At 35.2% G+C, this 15,971-nt stretch overlaps 1 protein-coding gene and 1 non-coding gene across 2 annotated transcripts; one reads left to right on the forward strand and one right to left on the reverse strand.

Annotated features, from left to right (window-relative positions):
• Window positions 1-7,040: 7,040 nt before the first annotated feature.
• On the forward strand, window positions 7,041-9,749 carry LOC127082910 (uncharacterized). The gene is made up of 5 exons (XM_051023135.1): window positions 7,041-7,386; window positions 7,478-7,551; window positions 8,042-8,171; window positions 8,311-8,625; window positions 9,303-9,749. Exons 1-5 carry the CDS (start codon window positions 7,270-7,272, stop codon window positions 9,573-9,575), a joined length of 909 nt encoding a protein of 302 aa, XP_050879092.1. The 5' UTR covers window positions 7,041-7,269; the 3' UTR covers window positions 9,576-9,749.
• Window positions 9,750-9,825: 76 nt separating this feature from the next.
• TRNAR-ACG (transfer RNA arginine (anticodon ACG)) lies at window positions 9,826-9,898 on the reverse strand. The gene has a single exon. It is a non-coding gene; the product is annotated as a tRNA-Arg (tRNA).
• Window positions 9,899-15,971: the final 6,073 nt, after the last annotated feature.

Raw genomic sequence — 15,971 nt, forward strand, 5'->3', positions numbered from 1 at the left:
TTGTAAGATTAAATGACTTGTAATTATAAAGTGGAGACATAATACATTTTTGTGAGGAGATTGACTCTTTTCTCGTAAACGCTTTGATACTTAAAACTTTACCCCTACTGTAAATGTTCAAAATGCCACCTCTAGAATTTTACCTAACAAATACTAGCTGAAAATAACCGTCTGGAGGTTACAAAACCTTCTCATGATGCCACGCGTCGGTCCACTTCTCCCATCTTGGCAAATAACTACCCATGATCTCTTTGAGTGCCCATGTTTTCCTTCACCACTCAAAACCTTCGACTTCGATCGAGGCTTATAGGTGTCGACCTACGGACTCGTCCATCATCCTGTCGAGGAGGCTCCGACAAGTACCTTAGTCGAAATTGGCCCTCTCCCTTAGCCGAAATTGGTCAGCTAATAGCATGAAGACTGTAAAACTTGGCATGTATTACCCAAAAGTTCCCATTGTTGTTGGCGTCGGTGTTTGTGGCTAACGCGGTGTTAGAATTGGCCCCGCATACGCAGTCGAAACCGTCGGTACAGTGCTGGAACCAACACCGGTCATTTATGACAGCTATGTCTTTTGCCGAAGACGTATCTTCGTGTGGTCGAGGTGACACCATCTTGTCACTGCGTAGTTGCATATAGTTAACACCTTGTGTCCCACCAGGTGTGCCAATTTGTTTCTCGCCAATAATCTCTAGCCTTCCTATTCGAGGTTTACTTGCAGGACCGGCTAGAAGGTCCTAGACTTCGTGTTGAGTATATGACTATTTCGTTTGTAAAGTATTTGGGACATTTAAGGGTAGTGAACTAAAGGTTTCTCAAGTTCAAAATGCAGTAAAATAATGCAGTAAAGGACAAAAGCCTAGTGTAAATGAACAAAATAAACAAAGACAATTTGGTAAATTAAATGACCTGTAAATATAAGTGGAAGAAAAAATACATTTTTGTAAGGAGATGACTCTTTTCTAGTAAACACTTGGGTACTTCAAGTATACTCCTACTGCAATGCTAAAAATGCCCCTCTCTGAAATGATTATTACAACTTGCTTAAATATTAGTAGAAAATAACCGTTAGAATGTTGCAACTTTTTCCCGAGATGACACGTGTCGGCGCACTTCTCCCACGTCTGCAGGTAACTTCCCACGTTTTAGACACCCACGATCACTTTCCATCATGTAGTGTTGGCCTTCGACTTTGACTGGCTTCCTTCCATGTCGACACCGTACTCTGGTGTTCTACCACGTCAGTCCGAGTTTCCAACTGTTTCTGTGGTCGACCAAACACGCATGCCCTGGGACGAAATTTGCCAGCTAACACTAGCTTCAGAGGGATTTCTCCAAATGATGTTTATCAAAAATAGGATTATTTTGAAAACCTTTAACTGGCCATATTTATAAACCATGGCCTTTTCTACACCATAAGTAGTTGCTCATCTTGAAATTCTTCCAATACTTCCTTCTCTTGAATGATCATTTCGTTATTTATCAATTGGGACAAGTGGTAAGCTACTATATTTTCATCTTTTATTTCCACATTAAACTCTTGCAATAAGAGCGTCCATCTGATTAGTCTTGGTTTGGAATCAAGATTAATCATTAAATACTTTATACACGTATGGTCGATGTATATAACAATTTTTTAACCAATCAAGTATGGTTTAAATTTTTCTAATACATGTACTATTGCGAGCAATTTTTTCAAGTTATGGCATAATAACCTTGAGAGACATTCAAAGATTTTCTCACATAGTGTATTGCATGAAAAAGTTTAGATTTTATATGCCTAAGTACTGCACCTATTTCATAATAGTTAGCACCACACATCAATTCAAAATAAATTTCTCAATTGATGCAATTACTAATTTTTGTTTTAAATTATTAAAAGAAATAGGCAAGTTTCATCTAAAAATTAAAGACTTATATTTAATAAGCAGGTTGCTTATTGGATTTTCATTCTTTGAGAATTCTTTGATAAATCTATTATAGAATATTGTGCGGACAAAAAAACTTTTTATTCCTTTCAAATTTATAAGTGGCGATAGTTTTTCGATCACCCATACTTTTGATTTATCCACTTTTATTCCTCTAACATATATTTTGTGTTCAAGCACAATGCACTCCGTTACCATAAAATAGAATTTCTCCTAATTCAAAACCATATTGGTTTTGACACATCTTTTCAACACAGCATCTAGAAGTCATTCAAGAAGACTTCTATACATTTTTAATCATATCAGGAAAAAAAGTAGCATACATGCAATACTGGAAGGTTACAATAGCATTACATAACCCAAATGAAAATCTTTTGTAATCAAAGATTCTTAAAGGACACATGAAGGAAGTATTCTCATATTCCTCAAGGTTTACCCTTATTTTTTATAGCCAGAGTATCCATCCAAAACACAATAAAATGCAAGGCCAACTAATCTTTCCCAACATTTGGTCAATAAAGGATAATGGAAAATGGTATTTTGTTGGTGGGTTGGTTAATCCTTTTGTAGGCTATACACATTATACATCCAGTGATTGTCCAAATTTGAATAAACTATTTTTTTCATTGTGGATCATCGTTATACCTTGTTTCTTAGGGACCACTTATATAAGGTGTATCATTCGTGCCTCAAGTAACTTTACCACTTCTTTCCTAACAAACACTCTCATAGTGAGGTTCAAATTTTGGACCTATATGCTTGTACGTATAGTCAAAAAGTGATCCAAGATGGTGAAGCTTGTGAATAGCAAAATGCAGGTCAACTAGTAGTTGCTTAGTTTTGATGATGACAACAGTTGAAGTCAAGCAACTGGTGAAGATAACTCAAGTGGTCAAATATGCATAAGATGGTTGACCAAGCTATCATTCTAAATCAAGCTATATATTTGTTTAAAGTCAACATACTAGTTCAACGATATTCAAGTGAAGACTTAGGCTTCAAGAATTACTAACCTTTCATGGATTAACATGAAGATATTTAAAGCCTCATCAATAATACTCAAGGTCCTTTTGTGATGCTAAATTTAAAGATAATGATGCCAAGACTTGAAGCTTCGGAGCATGAAAGTGGGGAAGGCTGAAAGCTCGACTAGTTCTGTCAGTTTGAGTGACTAGTGTTTTATAAAGACACAAGGTCATTTATGGAAAAATTATGGTAGATCACACACACACACACACATACACTTGAAAAGCCTCTTATGTTTAATAAAATCACCATAAAATGTTTTTGAGGCTTGGCCAGTTGATTAGGAGAGTGTTAAATTGATTATGAGACTTTTTCTAATTTTTTTAATCAATTAGATCTTTTGCCTAATCGATTAGGTGATTCTTAATGATTGGTAACTACTATATGCAAAACATTCCATTGTAGGCCTCAACAATCAATTATTTGAGGTTCCTAATCTATTAGCCTAATCGATTAGGTGAGTTAAAAAGGCTCATGGATTGTTTCGAAATGTACAGCATGCCTTGACCTATAAATAGAGAGCTTATATATTACTTTTTCACCTTCGGAAAACGTGAAAATGTCACTTTTCATTTTTATCACCACCTCTCTATATCCCTCATATTTTCTCAACTATTTTAGATAATTTGGAAAATACTTCATTTTCAAATTCTCATTGTTTGTAATGTCGCCCGCTTCAATCTGATACCTTGCAACGTGTACGACCGTTGACTCGCTCATGTCACCAGCGAACTTAGTGAACTTGGGTACTTTCCACCCCTTGGGTAACTTTGTTTTTCGAACATATTCGGACAAAGGAGAAATGAAGTTAGGTTTGTGGAGTCTCACATTGAGGCCATTTTGAGCCAAGATCTGCTCGACCACACTTGCTATGTTATTATGCCCAACAAATTTGTTTTACTGAACATGTCGAAGGACTTGATCTGCATCCAGGTTCCTGTGAACCATCAGGGGTCGGGGATTGGCCTGAGCCACGTATTTCACTTCTTCCCTATTTAGGACCGTGTCATGTCGAGGCCCTTGATTCTGGCCTACGTTCGCCTTGACCAATCCATTTTCAGGCGTTTCTACCTACCCCACATTTGATGTTTGGGGAGTTAGTCGAGGTGGGATTTATGGTGTGCCAAAGAAATCAGATATTCACCCCATTTGGTTTGCCAATAATTTATAAGTTTGGTTTGTGTTTGTAATCAAAGGGTTGAAAATAGTTCCCATTTGTTGGGTGGGAGTGTTTACTAATTTTAGATTACTCTCGTCCATTTGCTGCCTCATAGCCATCATGGAAGTAGTATTCAAGGACGGCGTTGTCTGGGGGATATAGCATATACCTCCTGGTCGACCTATACTATTAGTGGTATATGCAGTGGCGTTTTAAGGGTTATACAATGGCGTTATTGCCACTGCATTGTCATTAAACGTTGACATGTTAGTATGCAAGTCAACCAGCATCGGTGTTGGCATGCCATAAGGGTAATCCTTATTGTTCATTGGCATAAAAAAATATAAATAATGGCTTGGTGACCGTAGGGTTAAACAAGACATTTCCTAACATAGGTGGAGGAGTTACCCCTTGTGACGGTACCGATGCGACTGGGGTGTATGACACCACCGGAGCAGTTCTCCTAACAGGTGTTGACACGACTGTGTATTCAACCATCGGTCTGACTGGTTGTTCGGCCACATTATGGAGATTGTTTTGTGCGCTAGTATTGTCTACAAAAGGATGTATCATTTTTGGTAAATACTTATCACTCCTTAAACGCATGCAAACAAGCCAGAAACGCTCATAAATACAAAACAAGTTTTATAGGAAAAATTATGAATATCTACACACACTAGAAATTTTAGATATATCTCACTAGGCGTGTCAATTTGCTTACGCTGGCATTTCGTAAACAATCGTTAGTCTCTTAATTAAATGTTACAAACAGGACCGACTAGTGAATCCTATGACACAATGTTAAAGTTCTTAAGTTATGGTTTTCTTTGAAAAAAGACACGATTTCAACTGGGTCGAAACAGTTGTAATGAAAGTGTATAGATGTAATCTCAACAGAGATAAAACAAAATATTGCAGTAAAATAAAAGTAAAAAGAATGTGTTAAATGATGTATGAATAAAAGTTACTAGACAAGAAAAGTAAATTGAATTGAAAGACTTTTGCATTAAAGTAAAAAATGGTGTTTCATGGCTCATACATTCTCTCAATCTTTTCTCTTAGCGTTGGTACTTCGAGTGTAAGTGGGATTTTGTAATGAAATGAACACACCGAATTCTACAAATGAAATTTCTATATATACTAGTAAGAAATAATTGCTTTCAACGTTCGCATCTTCAGCTTTCGCCACATAGAAGCTTGTATGCCATTCACTTTGCATTTCTTCCACGTGTCTTTTAGAATGTAATTTAAAAATAGTTATCCATATTTGAACATGATATTTGCGCGACCAAATAACCGCTTCCTCGACGTACATAATGTTGTCAAGAACCTCGTTGTCGAAATGTTTCCACAACATTTCCAAAAAATACTAAGTTTCAATTTCTCTCCTCCTGAGACTCCAAACTGCATACATGTCAACAAAAGTCAACATGTCTCTATCCTTGACCTGTTTGTTGAGGTATTTTCCCTAGTCAAAAATTCCAGCTAACACTAGTATGGAAGAGTGATCTTCATCATCGAAGAAATGATCGCTCAGCTGAGTGGGAGAAATGAATTTATCGTAAAAGGATTTTGTACTCTTTTTCCTTCACTAGATTTTTTCCCACTGGAGTTTTTTTCTAGTAAGCTTTTAACGAGGCATATCTTAAACGAACATCCCAAATAATTTTCTTTCTTATTTGCAATAATTTGTATTTATTAGAATCGAGGCAGTTCGTCATCAAAAATGTTTTACTCTTTTTCCTTCACTAGAAGTTTTTCATTGAATTTTTACTAGTAAGATTTTAATGAGACATATTTTGGATGGACAATCAATAGGGAGTGTTATAAATTATATGATTGTAGATGTCCATAAATGGGAATTGGATCCTCTCCAGTTTTATATATTATGTCATCTTTCATGTTCCTAATCTAATGGCTGAAAAATTATAAAGAATAATTTATTAAAAAAATACATTTATGAAGAGAGAAATCAATTATACTATCACTTTTGAGATTTCTAATAAATATATTTTTTTAATAAATTATTTCTTATAATTTTTCCGCCATTAAATTTGAAACAGAAGAGATAACAGAATATATAAAATATGAGAGGATCTAATTCCCCATAAATGAGTGGATTCATTGATTTTTCATTCATTACATATGTCTTATAAATAAGACTTATATATATTTAAAAAAACCTTATATATATATATATATATATATATATATATATATATATATATATATATATATATATATATATTCAAACACTATTATAGATAAATAAATAAATATTACTTTTATGTTAATTAAAATTTTTAATTAAACACAATTAATTCTCTATATTTTATATAAAATATATATCAAATAAATTTAATTGCCTTTTTTAATATTTAGTAGAACAACTCACTTAACACTATATATTGTATAAAAACCGAATGCTCTCGAAAAATTATAAAGACTAATTTTTTAAATAAAATATAATAACTAGTAATATACTACCTCCATTTTTTATTATAAGTCGCTTTGGGAAAATATTTTGTACCATAATATAAGTTGTTTTATAATATCAATGAGTCATTAATGTTATTTTTCCTATTATACCCTTAAATATTTATTATTCTCTCTTCTTTCAATTATATCAATTTATCTTTCCAATATCATTAATGAAAGATAATTTTGTAAAATCCTTCATAATTTCTTTTTTTTATACCACAATTATTATATTTCTTAATATGTATGAAAAGTTAAAAACGAGTTATAATAAAAAACGGGAGGAAATATATTACTCAGCGTTAAATAACTCAACCAAATGACATACTACTAAAAAGATACAGCTAACTAGTTGACTGAATTAATAATTTGTCAGATTTTATTTCTCAAGTAGTAAACATTATCGTGTGTCTTAAAAAACCTCATTTAATAATGTTTGAAATTGGGAGCGACGAGTGAGATAATGAAACTGTGAGACAGCACGTTGAAATATTTTGCTTTGTCCGAAAAAGGACACGTGGTGATCATCGAAGCCATCACATAGAAGACTCTTGGTTAAATTTAAACAAACTAATTTTTCATTTCAAACTCTAATCTATCTATCTCCCATTCTTGAAATTCTAAACATTTTCACATTCATTTCTTCGTTCATTCATTCACACTCAATTCAAGAAAACAATGGCAAGCACGCCGGTGAGAAAGCCACACACCAACACCTCCGATCTACTCACTTGGTCCGAAGTTCCTCCTCCGTCTGACTCCTCCGCCACCGTCTCCGCCGCCCGCTCTCGTCAGGTTACTATTTATTCTCATTCACATTCTTTCTTTCTTTTTTCTTCCAAACTCTCTATGTTTTAATCATTAATTCAATGCATTTAAATCTCAGCCTTCTGATAGAATTAGCAAGGTTCTCAATAGCGACCAGCTCTCCGATGAAGAAGCTCTCACTCTCTCCAAAAGGTACATCAATCAATATCAGATCCGATCTTTCTTTCGTTCTTTCTTTTTTTCCTTTTTTTTTCAACGCTCTTTGATCTGATTAATTCATGCATCTTTTTCCGCATAGATCTGTTTCTTAATTTGTAATTCCGGTAAACTTGTTATTTTATTTATTTCGCTTCATTTTGAACAAATTTCGTTAGTAACATTTGTTTTATGAAATTAAGAAAAAGAAGAAGAAAAAAATTGATGCATGAGCTTGAAATGGAGCACTTATTTTGCGTCTCAAACCTGATTTATGAATTATTGAGTTCAACCTACATTTCTGTTATTAATCTATATTTATGTATGATTGGATGCGATGAATGTTAATTATAGGTAGTGGTTTTCAGGAACATTAGTTTTGTTTTACGTCATGGAAATGTTGAATCTAAGCTAGGAGGAAATGGTTGATTTTCAAATGTTCAATTTTTTTGTTGAACTTATCTTTGTTTCCATTTGGTGCTTTCAGCAAGCCATGTTCAGGGTATAAAATGAAAGAGATGAGTGGAAATGGTATATTTTCGGACAATGCTGATGATTCTGCATCCGAACCTGGTTCTGTAAATTCAAATAACAGAACTAGCATACGCACATATCAGGTTTACTTCACTAATCTACTTGATTTTGGAACCAATTTGAAACCTTATATGAGCATTTCTGAAACATCAAATTGAGCTTCATTCTGATTACAATGTTTTTGTTTTCTTTTGTTTGTCTTGTGATTGCATTGCATCTCAGCAAGCAATAAATGGAGTAAGTCAGATATCGTTCAGCACCGATGAAAGTGTTAGTCCTAAAAGGCCTACCTCTCTACCTGAGGTAGCAAAGCAGCGTGAACTGAGTGGGACCTTGCAAACTGACTTAGACGCAAAGACTCAGAAGCAAACATCGAATGCCAAAACCAAGGAGCTCACTGGAAACGATATATTTGGCCCTCCTCCTGAAATTGTGCCCCGTTCCATGGCCGCTGCGCGGACTTTAGAATCGAAGGGTAGTATGGATATGGGAGAACCTCTTCCTAGAAATCTGCGAACATCGGTGAAAGTTTCTAATGTAAGTGTCTTCTATTCTAGGCATGAAAGTAATGAGTATTTGTCTATCATTTTATATTGGATGAATGTATGGCTGAAGAATTGTTTGTTTTTGTAATACATTCTCTTAAGAGATTTCTAATTGGTTATCGATGTAGACTGAGCTAGGCTTCTGTGTTATTTCTGGGCTAGTAACTTCTACAAGAATCTTATTGGTGATGAATTTTGACCCGACAATCCATCAATGTTACCTCACACTTACCTAGAATGCAAAATTTATCAAATGTAGATCAATTTGTTTATTTTTTCGAGGTGGGAGTTGGGGGGTAAGAATTTATTTAAGATACAACTCAGAGTTGTACTAGAGATAATCATAATACAGTTGCAGCACTTGAGGGTAAATCATGTGGATCTTCAAAATTTATTTTGCCTCTTATTTCTGTTTCTGAACATGTGCCTGTCAAATTGAATTGAAGCCAAACTCCACATGCATTGCATCCAAAAGGTCCATCAGTTTGCTACATTGTCTTTAAAGTTTCTATGATGGTATTGTTCTTTCCTCATCCTGCAGAGTCCCAACTGCATAATTAGCTCAACATTTCATTAACTTTCCCAATTTGTGATAAAACTCATTTCCTCATCATTTCATTTCGCCTTATTTATGACTCGATTTTGGCATTGCTTTTCCTGTATTTGTAGCCTGCGGGTGGGCAAAGTAATATCTTATTTGGTGAATCACCTGTTGAGAAGACATCGAAGAAGATACACGACCAGAAGTTTGCGGAGCTATCAGGAAATAATATTTTCCATGGAGATGTTCCTGCAGGATCAGTAGAAAAATCACTGAGCAGGGCAAAGCTGAGAGAAATAAGTGGTAGTGACATATTTGCCGATGGAAAGCCAGAAATCAAAGAACCTGTTAAAGGTGCCCGCAAACCCCCTGGTGGAGACAGCAGCATTGCATTGCTTTAAAGTAAATTTATGTAAAAACTTAGTCCCTTTGACATAGGCATTCTATAATTCTGTTTGAACTCCCCATGTTTTTCAGTAGAAGGCTCTAAGTGTGTTCGGTTTCAGCATATTATTCAACTATGAACATGTTTCTTAACACGTAGAAGATGATAACAAGATTTCTGAACTGGACTATTTTCTAGCTTTCCCTCAGGGGAGTCATGTAACATATACTGCATTTTTGTTAGCCATAGCCATAAAAAAAGACAAACGACTTCACTGGGGATCGAACCCAGAATCTCTGGTTCCGTAGACCAGCGCCTTATCCATTGGGCCATGAAGTCCTGATGATTTTATAGTTTATTTAATTCACATAAAATTAATAAACTTAAAATCGCAATTAATTAAAATTTAATTACAAATGAGCTAGTCTTGAATCCTGACGAGTGAACAATTTACATTTGTTTTTTTTATCTTGAACTGTTACATTTATTTTTTTTATCTTGAACTGTTACATTTATTTTTTACTAATACAATACTAATCATGGTTTAAACTGTATATATCATAAAATTGAATAATATGGGGTTTTAATGATTTTTTTTATATAAAGATTGTACTATTTTTATGTTTTAATATAAGGTCTGAGATGGTTCTCTAATCTTGTAGGAAATTCTTGATTTATTTTCCTATTGTCTCCCATAAATTAAGAATGCAAATTTATCATTACGAACACTTTCTTCAACATGTAAAACTACTTAATATAGGCAACTTGTTTTTCTATCACCATTCATTTTTAAGAACTAATTCTTGTCCACAAGATAAAACTAAATTTTCAAAATTTTCTTTAACCATATTGCTTACTGGTTCTTAATATATATTTTGTGTTTGTTGTAGAAAGCATGAAAACTTGTTTTCCCTTGTATCCTTAAACGACCATCCTCACTTTGACGAGATCAATTTTTTCATTGGGTTTGTACTTAGTATTGTATACTCTTTTCACTGCTGTAGACTTTTTGTTTGTTGGTAAATCTTTCGACTCTCATCTTTATTCCTCTCAATTTCATTGATTTATTCATCCATGATTTTTATCTAATTTCATTGCTTGAGGTTTATTTAAAATTCATTGGTTCAAAAATATACAATTGTTGTGATATAATCTAACTATCTCTAGTATAAAAGTTAGAATTGTTATTAGTTTGTTACTCCATACTCAAATAAACTACTTGGAGTATATATGTTGAATAGTCTATGGTTTCAATTAATTCAATTCACTAATACATTTTCATATCTTTTCACTCTTGATTATTTCTTTCTCTCAACCAAGTGCAGTTGTGTTTGTATTAATAAATTGATATACAGGGTTTTTTGTTTTGTGGCGAATATTTTTTTCAACTCTAAGACGGTGACTTGCAGTTGTTTCAACGATGAATGGAAGCAATGACATTACACACGTTCTCTTCCGATTCTTGATGGAAAGAATTGGGACAGTTGGATAACTCAAAGAGTTAGTTCTCTGACACAAGCTTCTTAAATCACATGACAGGTCATAGGTCATGGTTGATCAAATTTGATGAGCCAAAGAGAAGTAACATCAGACTTGTTGATACCAGAGCACCGTAGGTAGAAAGAGCAGGGAACATGGTAATTACAATAAGCAATTGTTTGTCAGCAATAGTTGAAGATGAACTATATGTGCCAGGCATGAAGTGTAATTTATTGAGTGTTGGTCAGCTTATTGAGAAAGGATTCTTAGTAACAATGAAGAATGAGGCCCTTGAACTTTTTGATCCAACCAATAAACTAGTCTTAAGGTCTCCTTTGTCAAATAATAGGACCTTCAAGACTCTAATAAGCTTGACAGAAGTTTAATGATTATTGGTTGAGGTTAAAGACAAACAAAGTTGGTTCTGGCATATGAGATTCGTTTATTTTGACATAAGAAATGGTGTTTGGTAAACTATCAATGCCTGAGAAATTGTGTGAAGTTTGCTTGGTGGGAAAGAAATCCATGAATGCTTTCAAGTCTTACTTGCCTATGAGGTCAACAGGAATTCTTAAGGTAGTGCACTCAGATGATTGTGGTCCTTTTGAATATCATATCATTGGTGGAAACATATATTTTCTTTCATTTTTGGATGAGTATGACAATAAACTTTGGGTGTGTTTGATCAAGCATAAAATGGTCTTTGAAATTTTCAAAATATTTAAGTGGTTTGTTGAAAATCAGAGTGAAAAGAAGATCAAGGTGCTCAAAAGAAGATCAAGGTGCTCAGAACAGATAAATATTTGAAAAAATTTGTGCACAACATGACATTGTTCATTAAGTAGCAACTTCTTATACCCCTCAACACAATGATATAGTTGAGAGAATGAATGAAAGTATCATATATATGTATGTTGAAGCAAAAGAGCATGCGTAACTCTTTGAGGGAAAAAGCAGTCACAATTGTTGCTTATGTGTTGAATAGATGTCCTATAAGGAAACTTAAGAACAAGGTTCTAGAAGAAGTGTGGAGTGGCAAGAAATGATCAGTGAATCGCTTTAAAGTATTTAGCTCAATTTGTTACAAATATGTACCTCATGCTAGAAGAAAAAAGTTAGATGACAAAAGTGAGATTATGATTCTTATTGGTTACCACGAGACTGGAGTTTGTAAATTGTTCAATCTAATCAATAAGATCATAATTAGTAGAGACATCATTATTGATGAAAAGGATGCATGGAACTGGACATCAAATGGTACAAGTAGTAAACCTTTGTTGAACTTAGGATTGGAAGAAGAAAAAGAAGAAGAAGAGAATGAGGAGGAGGAGGAGGAGGAGAAGAAGAAAAAGGAGAAGGAGAAGAAGAAGAAGAAGAAGAAGAAGAAGAAGTCCTGACGGATCTCGGGCTTTTTAGGGTCGGTACAAAAAAGTCATAATGTTGTAATATAGACTCAAAAATTACTACCCGAACTCGACCATATGCGAGCTTTAGACCACCCGACACTACGCCAAAAACTGGAATAGACAGCGCACCTTAAAGGGTGCTTTATTACAAAGGCGCTCTCTAAAGTGAAGCGAAAAAATAAGGAGCAATAGACAGCGCACTTTAGAGGGCGCTTTTGTAATAAAGCGCCCTCTAAGGTGAAGCGAAAAAATAAGGAGGAGATAGAGGGACAACAATACATGGCGCTTTTTAGAAAGCGCCCTCTAAGGTTACCCTTAGAGGGCGCTTTTAATAAAGCGCTGTTATAAGTCCATGTGTATTTCCAGCTTATAAAGCGCTTCTGGAAAGCCTTAGAGAGCGCTTCCATAAGCGCCCTCTTAGGCCCCCTTTAGAGGGCGTTTTTTTTTCCACAAGCGCCCTCTAAGGTCCCCTTTAGTAAACATTAAAATTATAACATACTGCGTGTTTTGTTATTTCACTCTCTGTTATTTTCGTTCTTTTTCACGTTAGGGTTCTAAGGCATTCTCCTTCCACCTCTGTTAGATCTACGACGTTTCCTCCTTCTACCAATCAAAGGTACACGATGCATACATTATTACTTGCACTATTGCTTTGTTTTAGCTTTGCCCCATTTCAGTTTTATGTTATTGTTGTCTATGCTACGTTTGTTTCGACCTGTAAAGTTTCAATATTCATAGTCATTTAAATAGTTTGGGTTTATTAGGCAATTGACGGTTGGTTTTTAGTGACCATGATAGCGCATGCAATGGGACTACATTACCCAGTAGTTAGGGTTATACGACCTATGAACATCTGATTTTGTGTCAACACCAGTATCATTAGAAACCTAGGTCCGAATGTGTTTGAATTCTTCATTAACAGCCAACCAGTACATAGCGTAGCTAGTAACTTAAGAAGTTTAGGTATGGATGTTATTTGATAGAGTAAATGGAGACATGAATGCCCTGCACAGAGTATCTTCTGAAATTGGTTTCTCTTCTGAAATTGTTTTTTGTTTATTCTAATTAGTAATGGATAATACATGGATGTCTTCCAATCGATTGTCGAGAGAGTACGAGAATGGGGTATCAGAACTCGTTAAGTTTGCCGTTGCGCACGCCGAAGACCCCAGTAGAATGATATGTCCTTGCTTGGGTTGTTGTTATGGGAAATGGGTTGACGCAGTTCAGTTGACATCGCATCTAATGAGGCATGGAATTGATCGAAGTTATACATGTTGGAATTTGCATGGTGAGAAAAGTAACGAGAATGTTGAACCGGGGGATAGTACGACCTATGCCTCAAACTATAGTGGCGCAGATACATACGATTGTGATCGAGTTGAAGAGATTGCAGAAGCACTTGAAGGAGATCTTAAGGATTGTCCCGAAATGTTTGAGAGGTTGGTAAGTGATGCAGAGAAACCTTTGTATGATGGTTGCACTAAATTCACAAGATTGTCTGCGGTATTAAAGTTGTACAACTTAAAGGCGGGCAATGGATGGTCGGATAAAAGTTTCACAGAGTTATTAGCCCTTTTGAAAGATATGCTTCCTGAGGATAATGTTCTTCCCAATCGAACATATGAGACCAAAAGATGTTGTGCTCTATTGGCATGAGCTATGATAAGATACATGCATGTCCAAACGATTGCGTTTTGTTTCGAAATGAGTATGCATCGTTAAATGAGTGTCCTAAATACGGTGTCTCGCGATATAAGAACAAGTTGTCTCCAGCAAAAGTCTTGTGGTATTTTCCTGTTATTCCGAGATTTAGACGCATGTTTCGTAGTGAAACCGATTCAAGACACTTGACCTGGAATGCAGATGAAAGAATTATAGATGGAAAGTATCGACATCCGGCAGATTCACCACAGTGGTTGAAAATTGATAATGATTATCCTGAATTTGGAGAAGAATCAAGAAACCTTCGCTTGGCATTATCTACTGATGGAATGAACCCACACGGTATCCAGAGTATCTCACACAGTACATGGCCTGTGATTATTATGATTTATAACCTACCTCCATGGCTATGTATGAAGCGTAAGTACATGATGTTGTCTATGTTGATTTCTGGACCTAAACAACCAGGGAATGACATAGACGTGTACTTGAAGCCCTTAATCGAAGATTTAAAGATTTTGTGGGAGACCGGTGTGGAGGTTTATGATGGATATAGGAAAGAAAGTTTCAACTTGAGGGCGATGTTGTTTGGCATAATTAATGATTTTCCAGCATACGGAAATCTATCAGGGTATAGCATAAAAGGTCAATGTGCGTGTCCTATTTGTGAAGATAAAACAGATTGGAAGCGCTTGGAGTTTGGTCAGAAGAATGTCTTTCTCGGTCATCGGAGATTCTTAAATTCAAATCATCACTACCGTGGATGGAGAAAGGCGTTCAATGGAGAGACAGAACAAGGCAGAGCTCCACCTATATTGACGGGTGATCAAATTTTTGAAAAGGTGAAAGATTTGGATACTCAGTTTGGCAAGCCTTTTGCCCACACACTTGTCAAAAGTGGGTGGAAGAAGAGATCAGTTTTTTTTAATTGCCGTATTGGAAGTCCTTGTATGTGAGACATTTTCTTGATGTTATGCATATTGAAAAAAATGTATTTGAAAGTGTTATTGGCACGTTACTCAATATACAAGGAAAGTCTAAGGATGGCCTTAAGGCAAGAAAGGACTTGATAGCGATGGGAATAAGAACTGAATTAGGACCCTTGAAGAAAGGAAAACGAACATATCTACCGCCTGCTGCTTATACTCTATCTAGAAAGGAGAAAAAAACATTGTGTAAGTTTCTAAGTGAAGTTAAAGTTCCAGAAGGGTACTCTTCAGATATTAGAAGACTTGTGTCTATGAAAGACCTCAAGTTAAAGAGTTTAAAGACCCATGATTGCCATGTTATAATGGAACATTTTCTCCCAATAGGTATACGTTCTATTCTTCCAGAAAAAGTAAGAAGCTCTATAACTAAGTTGTGTTCTTTCTTCAAGTCAATTTGCAGTAAGGTGATCAATCCTGCGATCTTACCAATGTTGCAAAAAGAAATCGTTATTACTTTGTGTGAGCTTGAAATGTTTTTTCCTCCATCATTTTTTGACATAATGGTACATCTAGTTGTTCATCTTGTGAAAGAGACACAATTGTGTGGACCAGCTTATATGAGATGGATGTACCCTGTTGAACGTTATATGAAAATATTAAAAGGGTACGTGAAGAACCGAAGTCGACCAGAAGGTTGTATGGTTGAAAGATACATTGTTGAAGAAGCGATTGAGTTTTGTACTGAATATTTGTCTAATGTTCAGTCAATCGGACTCCCCAAGTCTCAGCTTGTCGAAAAGAAAGAAGGAAAAAATCTAATTGGAAATAAAATCGTGGCAGTATCAAGGGTCGAACGGGATCAAGTGCATTTGTATGTTCTGCACAATGAGAATGAGGTTGAGCCGTATGTTGAAATTCACAAGGATGTTCTCC

Source organism: Lathyrus oleraceus, chromosome 5 (genome assembly GCF_024323335.1).
Source record: "Lathyrus oleraceus cultivar Zhongwan6 chromosome 5, CAAS_Psat_ZW6_1.0, whole genome shotgun sequence".
Classification (NCBI taxonomy): Eukaryota; Viridiplantae; Streptophyta; class Magnoliopsida; order Fabales; family Fabaceae; genus Lathyrus; species Lathyrus oleraceus.

Excerpts from the sequence above, each read along its gene's own strand:
- LOC127082910 (XM_051023135.1), top strand. The coding sequence starts at position 7,270 with ATGGCAAGCACGCCGGTGAGAAAGCCACACACCAACACCTCCGATCTA. Across the intron at positions 7,552-8,041 it reads GCTCTCACTCTCTCCAAAAG|CAAGCCATGTTCAGGGTATA; the intron begins GTACATCAATCA and ends TGGTGCTTTCAG. Across the intron at positions 8,626-9,302 it reads CATCGGTGAAAGTTTCTAAT|CCTGCGGGTGGGCAAAGTAA; the intron begins GTAAGTGTCTTC and ends CTGTATTTGTAG.